The following is a 10,779-nucleotide window of genomic DNA, read 5'->3' on the forward strand; positions in this document are numbered from 1 at the left end:
TTCATCACCAGTCTCTTTCACAATCTTTACAGGCCGTAATTACTGGGACTGACTTTGTTGCCATATATTGCGCAACAAGCGGAAGATCTTTCTTTTCAGCCTTCGGGAATTTTGAATTTGTGGTAGATTCACGAATCCCTACCCATCGGCATCATGATAATCTATAAGGACGTCCTCAGTGGTGAGATCCTTACTTCGTACATTTTTGATTAATTCTGAAACGTTATTTCCTTAGGATATCACCTAACGAAGAGTATTTCTTATGAATGGATTTCGTGCGCTCGTAAAAGGGTTTGATTCAAAAATTAAGTTCCGGTCGGCACTCGTCCGTACCGAGATCGTGAATCATTGGATCATTGATCGTGCTTGCTGTTTTTAAGTAATAGTCTGTTTTGTAATAATATTGATGCGAAAGGTTCATTTGAGGGCAACATGATTTATATTGAAGAACATTTCTTCGATCATGATCAAGGGTCACAAATGATTGTACTTTACTCTGATTAGAAAATCGTTACTTTTGACATTAAGGGAAGAATAAATAACTAAGTTAATTTTTATTTGAATGTCGAAGAAATTCCGTGGTCGCTTTAGTTGTGCCCTTTCAAGCCTGGCATTATACTTTAAAATTTAGTGGACAGATCTTGTAAATTATTGTAGTCTAGTTGTTGTTGTTGTTGTTTTTTTTTTTTTTTTCATTCAATGAGAAGGAAAATCAAACCTGGTCATAACTCGGTTGCGTTGAATGACAGAGTTCATCTCATGTCTTTGGTTTAAATTCTGATAGGCCACGTGCTTTAGGGACGAAGCCTACTATTGTTACTGCGCATACGTTCTGCGCATCTCGAGATACTCGGGTTTCCTATGGGTGGTGCCTACTAATACAAGGATATTTTTGCGTGGTTTAAATCTATGCGGAGAAAGTAGAACTTACCAAATGCTCTTGGTATCTCAAAAGAAAATTGGGGGTAACCATGCATTTTTCAGAGATAATTAAGGTTCAATTTAGGAAAAAATCCCATACATTGCTTTATATTTTAGCGTTTTTTAGAGACATTGTTGCTTAATTCTCTCTGAAAAATACATGGTTACCCCCAATTTTCTTTTTGGATTCCAATAGCCCTTGCTAAGATCTGCTTTTCCCGCATAGTCAGAAACCACACAAAAATACTTCGGTATTAGTAGGCACCGTCCTTAAGGGGAGTTACGATGGCGGCACAACTTTTTGGCTCGATTACCAGCCGCTGTTCGGGAGGAAAGCCGGACCCGAGGGAGCGGCGGAAATCGAGCCTACGCAACTTTTAAACTGGTACAAGTTCATCCCAGTTTCCTTTTGTTTCTCAATATTTGTTTACATGGTGCCAAGCTCTTGTTACAGTTAACAATTATTCCATGAGTGTGCTTTGGATATGAGATGATAGATAGCGTGTGCTGAGTTAGCTATAATCATCTCATGTCATACGTACTTCAGTGAATCATAAAGGGGCACCGTCACAGTGATTTCTCTGTATTGTGGTCAAAACTGCTGACATGGTTGACAAAGGACCTTTTCTCTAACATAAAATTTCTCTTAAAGCACTGGCAGGTAATTTTTAAGTGATTTCTCCATGGAAAAACAAACTACAGTCAACTCCTCATAACTCGAACCTTCAAGGGAAATTGAAAAAGGTTCGAGTTATCGGAAGTTCGCGTTATTGAGGGTAAAATTATATAGAAAATGACCCGAAAGGAAAGGAAAATTGGTTCGAGTTAGCGAGGGTTCGAGTTATCGGGGGTCTACTGTATAATCAACCAAGTTTTTAGCAATAATTTTCTCTAAAATGCACAGGATGAAATTGAAAAAATTGGCCAACTTTTTCAAGTTGCAATCCATTCCCATCCAAGCCATCTGCAACCAGTGATAATTAATACTAGTTTCTGTACACTGGTAGGGAAATTGTTAACAAAACTGAACCATTATTTTGACATTCCCTTTACTACAAATATGTTTTTGGCTATTCAAAGTTTTACTAAAAATAGGTGACACTACCCCTTTAATGTACGTTTATGTTATACTTGATGATAGTTTTTACCTTGCAAACCCGTTTTATTGGCAAATTAGCTTCACCACTGTCAAATCATGGTTGAATCTTGATAGGTAAGTGATAGCCCGCTTGTCACATGTAAAACACACCACTGTAGTAAATGGGCTATAAAGTAGAATATTTTTAAATTAGGTATATATCGGTGAAACAGGGAGACAGCTGGGAACCAGGATCACAGAACACAGAAAGGAAGCAGAGAAGATCTCTGACAGAAATTTCACAAGAACCACCCGCAGAGCTTCTACCAATGAACACCATAAATCAGCCATAACAGACCACGTCTGTCAGAACAATCATATTATGAATTGGGAAGCAAGTGAAATAGTTGAGCAGGAAAGTGACAAGTTTAAGCGACGGATTAAGGAAAGCATATGTATTAGATCGAACACTCCTACTATGAACAGGGACGAGGGAGCCTATCAGCTTTCTCCCATATGGGCACAAGTGATCTCCACCCCCAAACCAGGGGAGGAGGGGGCATCCACAGAGTGACTTTGCACATTTATCGCAATAATTAACACCTTCAGAAGCCTATTTAAGGCTTCTGACACTTTTCATGTTTTTCAAGTTTTGATAAAGATGTCTGATAGTCATTGAAACTGTCAGCATCAATAAGATGTTAAGACTGGCTATGATTTAAGAACATTTAAATCGACTGTTTATCTTCACTAGCCTGATGAATTTCTTCAAGAAAGTATTATTCTTTTTTTTTAATATACAGGAGATGAATTGTTCTCAGATGCATTCAAATTCACAGAAGTAGATGGCGTTTTCTATGAAGTGGAAGGCAAAGTAAGGATAGTAGTACTAAAATGAATATAATAGCCATTTCCTGTAGAAAGGGGAATTTTTTTTTTTTTCAGAAAACCAGGACATTAAATAACAGCCAATCAATGGACAATGTCTGTTCAGAAGGAGGGCTTGACTGGCCAACAGCATGGGTTATCCTAGAAGCGGTGTGATCTGATTTTTATACAAATCCTTGTAAATCTTGTGAAGAAGATGTGGTTCCATGTAATGAACGCCTTTGCTAGGCATTTACACAAATATCCAGATATTTTTTTGAGATATTTAGAAAAGTTTAGAAAATTTTGGGATATTTAGAAAGATTTATAGCTTTTTTTGGCTGTTTTCCAGCTTTTCCTCGCTATTTTTTCAACAGAATACACAGTCATAGTCGTTATACACATGATAGACATACCAACTCTTAACCCATTAGAGAGAAAACATTAAACTTTGCATCCATGTTGTTTTGAAAGTTGCTTTATTTCCATAATACCAGTGTGGACAATATCTGACATACATGAACTTTTCAGCTCCCGCTGGGGAAAATTTTGGCATAAGGGATTCAAAATCGGCTTATTTCTAAAACAAAAATGCAAGATATTTTGAGATATTTAGAGGATGTTTCAAGATATCTAGAAAATTTTTGGGATATATAGATGTCTTTTTGAGAATTTCCGGAAAGATATTTAGGCGATTGTACGTCATGTTTGTGTAAAGGCCTAGAAGCCCTGTGCTCTTTTGAAGGCTTGCTAGTCTCCAACTTTAACTTTGTTACATATTTAACCCTTTTCCACAGGAGGGAAATGCCAAATTTTTCTAAATCACTGACTATGAACTGGGAGACCACATGTGATATACCACTTTAAAACATATTTTCTGGGGTGTGCTATAAATCACACCAACAGAGTCAGAGGAGGTCACATATTAGAGTGAGAAAAGTCCAAAACGAAAGCAGAAAAACATTGAAAATTTTCCTATTCATTGTACACATTAGAGGGGGGGAATATTTTATCTTTCCAAGATCTTTTGGTCATGCCAATTTCACGCAAATTGACCAAATACAGAGCTCATAATTGCGTCTTGTGTGTACGACAATATATACAAATACCTTGGCTTATATAATTCTTAAGTTGAAAGGTCAATGTTTTCTTCCTGCAGTTGACCACAGAGAAAACTACCATTAGTGACGACATGATTGGTGGAAATAAATCTGCTGAGGACGAGGGAGAAGGGGATGCCGAAGACCAAGGACAATCCGGCATAAATGTTGTGTTGGCCAACAAGCTTTGGGAACAAGAGGGGTTCAAAAAGAAAGACTACAAGAAACACATCAAGGCATACATAGCGAAGATTGTTGCGCATCTTGAAAAAGAAAAGCCTGAGGAAGTAGGCAAATTCAAGTCTGATGCTGCTAAAGCAGTAGGGTCTATTTTGAATAAATATGATGATCTTCAGTTATTTCGTGGGGAAAGCTTAGATCCTGATGTAGATGAAGGTGAATGTATGCTGGTTTTGGTGGAGTACCGTGACTCAAAGCCGTTCCTGTTATTTTTCAAGCATGGATTGGAAGAAATGAAACTGGTATATTTGTTTTTTTGTGGTTAGAGGCTAATTAGACTTGAAATTTGCTTTACAGGTGGCCATTAATTTTAATTTTGTTTCTTATATTTTACAATTAGACCGCAAGTTCAAGGTTTCTATTGGCAGATAGTTGGCCCAAGTGAACTCTGATAAATTGCTTGATTCTTCTTCCAAATTTCCTAACTTTAGGGCCTTTTTCTGCACACCCTTTCAAATAAAGAAATTGGAAATAATGCTTATTGGGCCTGGTTATTATGTATGGGCCCACGAATTAACCCCTTTTTTTACCATCCTGTGATGTGCACAGCATAAATTATGTTATTATGCACAATAGAAAAGGGAGGCACCGTCCTTCACTCCCAGTCATGTCACACAAGTATATTTTTTCATCAGATCAGAGGAATATGTTCATGCGCTGAAAAGTTTTGAGAGGTTGATATTGGAGGTCTGCTCAATAGAGCGTTTTCATTCACGTGACTACTGGCCATATTGGTTTACTGAAACAAAAGAAAGTGTTTGCATAAAAATAGAGTTCAATTCCCAGAGGTTTAGTCTGGGACACCAACACGGCTGCCATTTCTTTGTTTTGGGACACCAACATGGCCGCCATGACGTCATGTGAAAACACTCTATATCTTGTTGATATCAGACCCTCAAACCATTCCAAGAAAATGAGTTTGAGTTGTTCCAAGCTTTAGCATATTTTATAAGAATCCAAGCAAGCTTTTAGGCACATTGGGGCACTGTCCAATTCCCTTTCCATCTAGCATGTGCAAAAACTTACATTTTCAGTTTGCCTAAAACCAAGGAGTGGTTTTTAGCTGGGATAAAAGTATCCATTTATGGGGGGCAGTGATTAATACACTAATGTTTTTTTATCCTTCCAAAGTTTGTCAAACCTCTCCAAGCTTCAAAAGTGCGGTTGGCCAGTCTTGTTTTTGTAACTCTCCATGAATAGAATAACATTTACTCGAGATATGGCTTGGTCTACAGATTTATTGCTGAAAAAAAGTTGAAACATTGTGGAGGTGGTCAGCCATATCACATGATTACACTTAAAATGAAAAGATACTTTCATTGCCATTTTGGTTGCATAAATATTATTGATTTAAGCACGGTTTACACTAATGATTTACTAGCCCAACATTATCGGAGCACAAATCATACATGTATATTTTCAAAAACTGATTTCAATTTTGAATTTTGATTGACAAGGAGGTTTCATCAAGTGTCAGCCTGAATTGATAATCCGGCCAACTTTCATTTCAGTTATTTATCATTAATAAGTATCAAAACACATATGATTGCAGATACCATGTATTGTTGGACTGAAAAATTGTAGCGAATCACGATTACCTGTTTGTGTAGGCTCATGATGGCAGACCTGACATTATCACGGAAGAAAGTAGCACAATATTTACTTACAATTATTTTTCTCTCTGTGTTTTGCAGTGATCATCTCCACAAGGCAAGAATACTACAGACTTATATTACTGAAGCCAAAATATGTTACAGATTATCCAATAAAAATGTAATGCTGTTGTTCACCATGAGTGGAACAATACTAGAAGCTTTTTATGACAGCCAAGAATTCAAGCATATTTCTGACTAAATGGGTGTTGACCACCAATATATTATTTTCGTCTGGCAGGTGACTTTGTGTTTTCACACAAGATGTCACACAATACTTTTTTCAATGTGCCAGGCCATACTGATTTCAATGTGTCACAGTACTTTTTCAAATGTGTCACACAATACTTTTCTTAATGTGTCATGTAGTATTTTTTCAATGTGTCATGCAATACTTTTTTCTATCCAGGGAAGAAGCATTGCATGACAGAGTTGCGAGATCATACAAACAGTCTGGCAATTTATATAGCTGTAGTTAACTTGTGATAGAAAGGAACCTTTTTATTTCTTGTTGCATACCAAATTGTTGCCAAGCAAAACTCATTTTTGTCAAGGATTTGTCCAAGATTATTTATGTTGCTGACTAGAGTACCTAAATGCATAACTGGTTTTGTGGACTGATAGAAACCTTATTAAACATCACTTAAGCGTTTCACATCTGTCACCTTCAATTCTAAGTTATTAGCTAAAATTTACAATGTTTAAGGTTGGGTTCAATTGACTGTATTCTGGAATAAGAATACGCGGAATAGCTGTTAGATTTCTTTTGTTAAGTAAATCTGGGAAGACATTTCTGCAAAGTTTCCCTGACACATGATAGTTTAAGAGCGATTTTGTACTTCAGTAACTCCAGAAACCTCTTATGTGGGATTTCTTGTCATCATTGTTTGTATCCCTTTTTCGGAATAGTGTCAATTGAACACACCCTTAGACTACAAACAGTCCTGTCTGCTTAGGGTTGGTCAAGAGTGAAGAGCATTGGCTCAAGTCAAACTGACGTGACATGCAACTTGTAGATCTGTCTCCTAACCTTCCTGTCATGGCTCTATTTGTGGATAACCTCCCTTGCAGATGTTCTTTTTACTCGTCACGCAATCTTAATCCTCCCTTACTTTGGAAAAGAAGAGCGTCTGCGAAGGAGGCTAATTTGGGGATGGCTTCTTCCCTGTTTGTTGACAGGGAATGTTCACAGTGAACAGAAAAATTTTCATTTCTAATAATTAAATGGCTTTGAGCCAGACCAGTAATATGTTTTGGAAACTGGACGTACGTCTGGATGTTAAAAGCAACTAGTGGCCCCTTTTTTGATGGTCAGAGGCCGGGCTACAGTAGCAAAAAGAGCCACTTACATGAGTGAATAGCTTGCTCTCTCAGCTTTGCTTAATCAAATGTTGAGCTTGCCCTCTTAACTATCAAGGAAGGGACTGTTAGTTTTCTGCTGTAGGGGAATTTCATTTAAACCTGGTATAAACCAGATTTTTGAGGCAACTTGGACTATAACTTCTCCCATTTCCTTCTACATAGCATTCGCGAGCGGCAAAGCCGCAAACCACCTGTGCTACTCAAACTTCCGCATGTGACTCATGGCTTTGTGCTCACTCAGTTTTTTTGCGTTCTTCCCTGCGGATTTTTGAGTGAAAGAGAGACTGTTCGTATTCTACAGAATTCTGTTTTTGAGTGACAAGATTGACTTGATTTTCAAGCCCACGTCTTCCTAGATGGGGTTCACTGAATGCAGGAAGGAGCCCATTACCTGGAGCATCCAACAGGTTCATTTTACAGTAAACATGGAAAGAAAATGCAGTGACCCAAGCTGGTGTCCACTTAATAGAGGGTGTCTGCTTAAATTATATGGGTTCCACTTAAAAACATGTTTCACTGTATATTGCCGGATGCCCAACCACGGGACGTGAAGAAGAGAGACCCTGGGAATGAGATCGGGTTAGGGTTGATTTCATGTAAAACCACTTATAATGTCCTGTAGTCACCTGGATGTTGAAAAATGCAGCTGAACACCTCCCAAAATGTACCCCCACCTCCCCCTCCCCTACAGTATTGGTCATTCATGTAGAACCTCTCTGTGTACAAGATTATAGTACGCCGAATTTGATATGTATACAAGAGGTAACACTAAATTGACTATGGCCTTGAAACGTTTGCATGGATCATGGATCAGTTCACCAACTTCTCCCAACCGGGAGGTCGCTTGAAATGAACTCCCCGTTCAGTAGTTTGGGAATTCTTGTTGCGTCTTTTCCCAGTGCTCAGAGACAGCTCAAGAACTGTAAACAAACCAAAGTGATCGCTGGGCAGAATGCCAGATTTTGTCAGCTTGTCACCAACAATCCTCATTTTCTTGACTTTGAAATCTGAGAGTTTGCACAGCACACGATCCAGCCTTGCCTTGTAGCTTGTGGCATTTATGGTTCTTTTCAACACGGAAGCAAACGGTATCTTGCTTCTATCCCGCGTTAATCCATTTTGATCGGTATTTCCGGGCAGGGACAGCCATGCATCGATCCACGGGAAAGGCAGAACAATGTCACCATCAACTTTATCTTGAATGTTAAAATCCCCCATCACGCAAACATTGTTGTAAGGAGAAAGAACTTTAAGTGCCTCATTGAGCTGTAACTCGCGTAAGACAGTTTTTACACGTTCGTATACCAAGTGCGTTCCAGCAATCACAAACTTAACGCTCGATGAGGTGGCATCCTTCGTCTCTGCAATGACGAGTTTACGGTTACGTGGAGAATTCACGAACGGATAAATAAACCATTTGTCAACAGGATACACACTTAAAATTACTACAAAACTACGAGTTTTTTGTTTTGTGGGATCAGGAGTAATTAAGTGATACCGCGGAAACCAGCTTTGCTCTTTCAAAACTCCAAGGTTGTCCAGCGTGATTTCTTGAAAAGAAATAACGTCTGGTTCAAGTTCTTGCACGATTTCACCCAGGGCCTCCATTCTTTCTCGCATCTTTTCAAGAGAAAACCAAACGTTGTATGTGAGCATACTGATCTGCGATCGCGATCCAGTTCTCTTTGAGACTGAACCATTGGAAGGAATGTTCAGAAAAACACGAAGAACGAACACACTAATGATTAGAATCACAACGAGTAGCAATGGACGACGAGGAATATACGAAGACATGTTGATTTTACTCGGTAGTTTATATTAAAATTCCGCTTGACTACCAAAGTCACGCGACCGTAGCCTCAGATGCGTGACGGGTGAGAATGGACAGTAGTAGCAACGCACGATACCGTGAAGTCTGATAAATGAAAAATTTAGAACACCCGCCCCCATTTCAATGACGGGGCGTTTTGCTTTGCATAAATTGATTTATAAGCATGGTTTACACTAATGATTTATAAGCCCAACAGTATCAAAACACAAGTCATACATGTATTTTGACAGCTGGTTTCGATTTTGAATTTTGATTGATGAGGTTTCATTGAGTGTGGGCCTGAAATAGGCCATGAGTGATAAAAATCTGCGAGTCAGCGAGCCATGCGAGCCAAGGTGTGAGCCATGCGAGCCGTGCGAGCCATGCGAGCCATGCGAGTCACGCGAGTCATGCGAGCCACAGTATAAAATTTAAGAATTTTTATTTGTTGTATTTTAACATTCACATAAGAACAAGAGCAAGAGCATCGGAACAAGATGAATAACATCGCAATATTTAATTCTTACAGTGGGACAACGCAAACCATCATATTTCAGTTTTTTGTTACAGTCAACCCAGGTCACGCGTGAACGATATTTTTGAAATTTGAACGGAGTTTTGAAATTTACATGTCAGTTTTGAAAATCGCCAACGAGATTTCAGAGTTCCCGTATAAATTTCCCTAGCTTATTGACGGTGTAAAGCTATGAATTTTTCTTTACACTGCAAAATTGAATATTTCAAGAATAACAATTGTTTCCCAAGTATTTTGAATCTTTTTTTTTTTTTTTTTTCAGTTAATGCGTCTTTTTCGGAACGATTTCCAGAGAAATGTCCAACATTCCATTCACACGTCGGACATTACAAAGAGAAATTCGAATGTTCATTTCATTCTTGGAAATACTGTTCACGCGCGACCTGGGTTGACTGTAATTGACACGTCAGGACTGATTGTCAGTGTCATTCCAATCTTGTAGGGTATGATAAATGAGTGCTCAAAGATGAGCGAACTCAATATTGTCGCACTAAATTCAATTTGAAAAGAATCAGCGTAACAGAAGCATTTGCCGTCAGCTGGTGGGTCGAATGCTATCTCGAAACCAGCCTCTGCCACTCAAGTGGCGAGTGAAGAAAGACTTGTCTAAGGGAAAGGACAACCACATGCAGCAGTCAGCCAACCGACAGAGTTCTGATAACTCTGATTCTCGACTAAAGACCAAACCTGTTAAAATGGCGCGATTTACTCACCATTCTTGACGCCAACACACGGAGATCGAGGTGCTGTTCTTTTCTTTTTTTTTTTTTTTTCTTGAATGAAGTTCCACGTGGATATCAATGAATGACATGTGTCAATAGATACCTATTCGAGTAGCGGTGCAGCCGTATGTTTTTCTCGGATTTTTTTTTTCTGAAGTCTTGAACCTTAATAAATTTTTGCGTAATGTTTTTATTTTTTATTGCATCTTGGGCGATTTTGAATGGGCAAAATTCTCTCCAAAATTATAACAAAAACGAAAAAAAAAAAAACAAAGAAAAAATTCGTCCAAAATTTTCTCACGCGAATGTAAATAAAACAAATAAAAATTCTTAACATTTGCACTGTGGCTCGCATGACTCGCGTGACTCGCATGACTCGCATGGCTCGCACGGTGGCTCGCATGGCTCGCTGGCTCGCAGATTTCGCAGACCCATAGGCCATCTATCATTTCAGTTATCTACCGTAAACTGGTTATGGTATCAAAACACATA

The 10,779-nt window shown here is 38.6% G+C and overlaps 3 protein-coding genes and 1 long non-coding RNA gene across 7 annotated transcripts in view; 2 read left to right on the forward strand and 2 right to left on the reverse strand.

Moving 5' to 3' along the window:
- The first annotated feature begins 24 nt into the window (after window positions 1–24).
- LOC146449242 (translationally-controlled tumor protein homolog) overlaps window positions 25–10,779 on the forward strand; it is an 11,650-nt gene continuing 895 nt past the window's right edge. The window contains exons 1-4 of one of the 3 annotated variants that reach the window (XR_014860626.1): window positions 25–181; window positions 2,803–2,873; window positions 4,026–4,560; window positions 5,282–5,996. Coding sequence is in view for 2 of the 3 variants with exons in the window: in XM_085101526.1 (XP_084957652.1) it covers window positions 154–181; window positions 2,803–2,873; window positions 4,026–4,448; window positions 5,901–5,903 (525 nt within the window). In the remaining variant the exon portion in view is untranslated. Of the gene's footprint in view, window positions 182–2,802; window positions 2,874–4,025; window positions 4,561–5,281; window positions 6,514–10,779 lie in introns of those variants that run through there. The other 2 variants (XM_085101526.1, XM_085101527.1) reach the window with 2 other exon arrangements.
- Window positions 188–2,051, forward strand: LOC146449243 (uncharacterized). The gene is made up of 2 exons (XR_014860630.1): window positions 188–1,355; window positions 1,395–2,051. It is a non-coding gene; the product is annotated as an uncharacterized LOC146449243 (long non-coding RNA).
- On the reverse strand, window positions 6,761–9,100 carry LOC146449245 (uncharacterized). Its single transcript, XM_085101518.1, has one exon. It carries the CDS (start codon window positions 9,012–9,014, stop codon window positions 8,031–8,033), a length of 984 nt encoding a protein of 327 aa, XP_084957644.1. The 5' UTR covers window positions 9,015–9,100; the 3' UTR covers window positions 6,761–8,030.
- The window catches only part of LOC146449244 (tyrosyl-DNA phosphodiesterase 2-like), a 13,424-nt gene continuing 9,405 nt past the window's right edge, over window positions 6,761–10,779 (reverse strand). The window contains exon 2 of one of the 2 annotated variants that reach the window (XM_085101515.1): window positions 6,761–8,045. In XM_085101515.1, coding sequence (XP_084957641.1) covers window positions 8,031–8,045 — 15 coding nt within the window. In that variant the 3' untranslated portion in view covers window positions 6,761–8,030. The remainder of the gene's footprint in view (window positions 8,046–10,779) is intronic. The other variant, XM_085101514.1, reaches the window with a different exon arrangement.

The sequence above is a fragment of the Pavona decussata genome, unplaced genomic scaffold (assembly GCF_977016875.1).
Source record: "Pavona decussata unplaced genomic scaffold, jaPavDecu1.1 SCAFFOLD_602, whole genome shotgun sequence".
Classification (NCBI taxonomy): domain Eukaryota; kingdom Metazoa; phylum Cnidaria; class Anthozoa; order Scleractinia; family Agariciidae; genus Pavona; species Pavona decussata.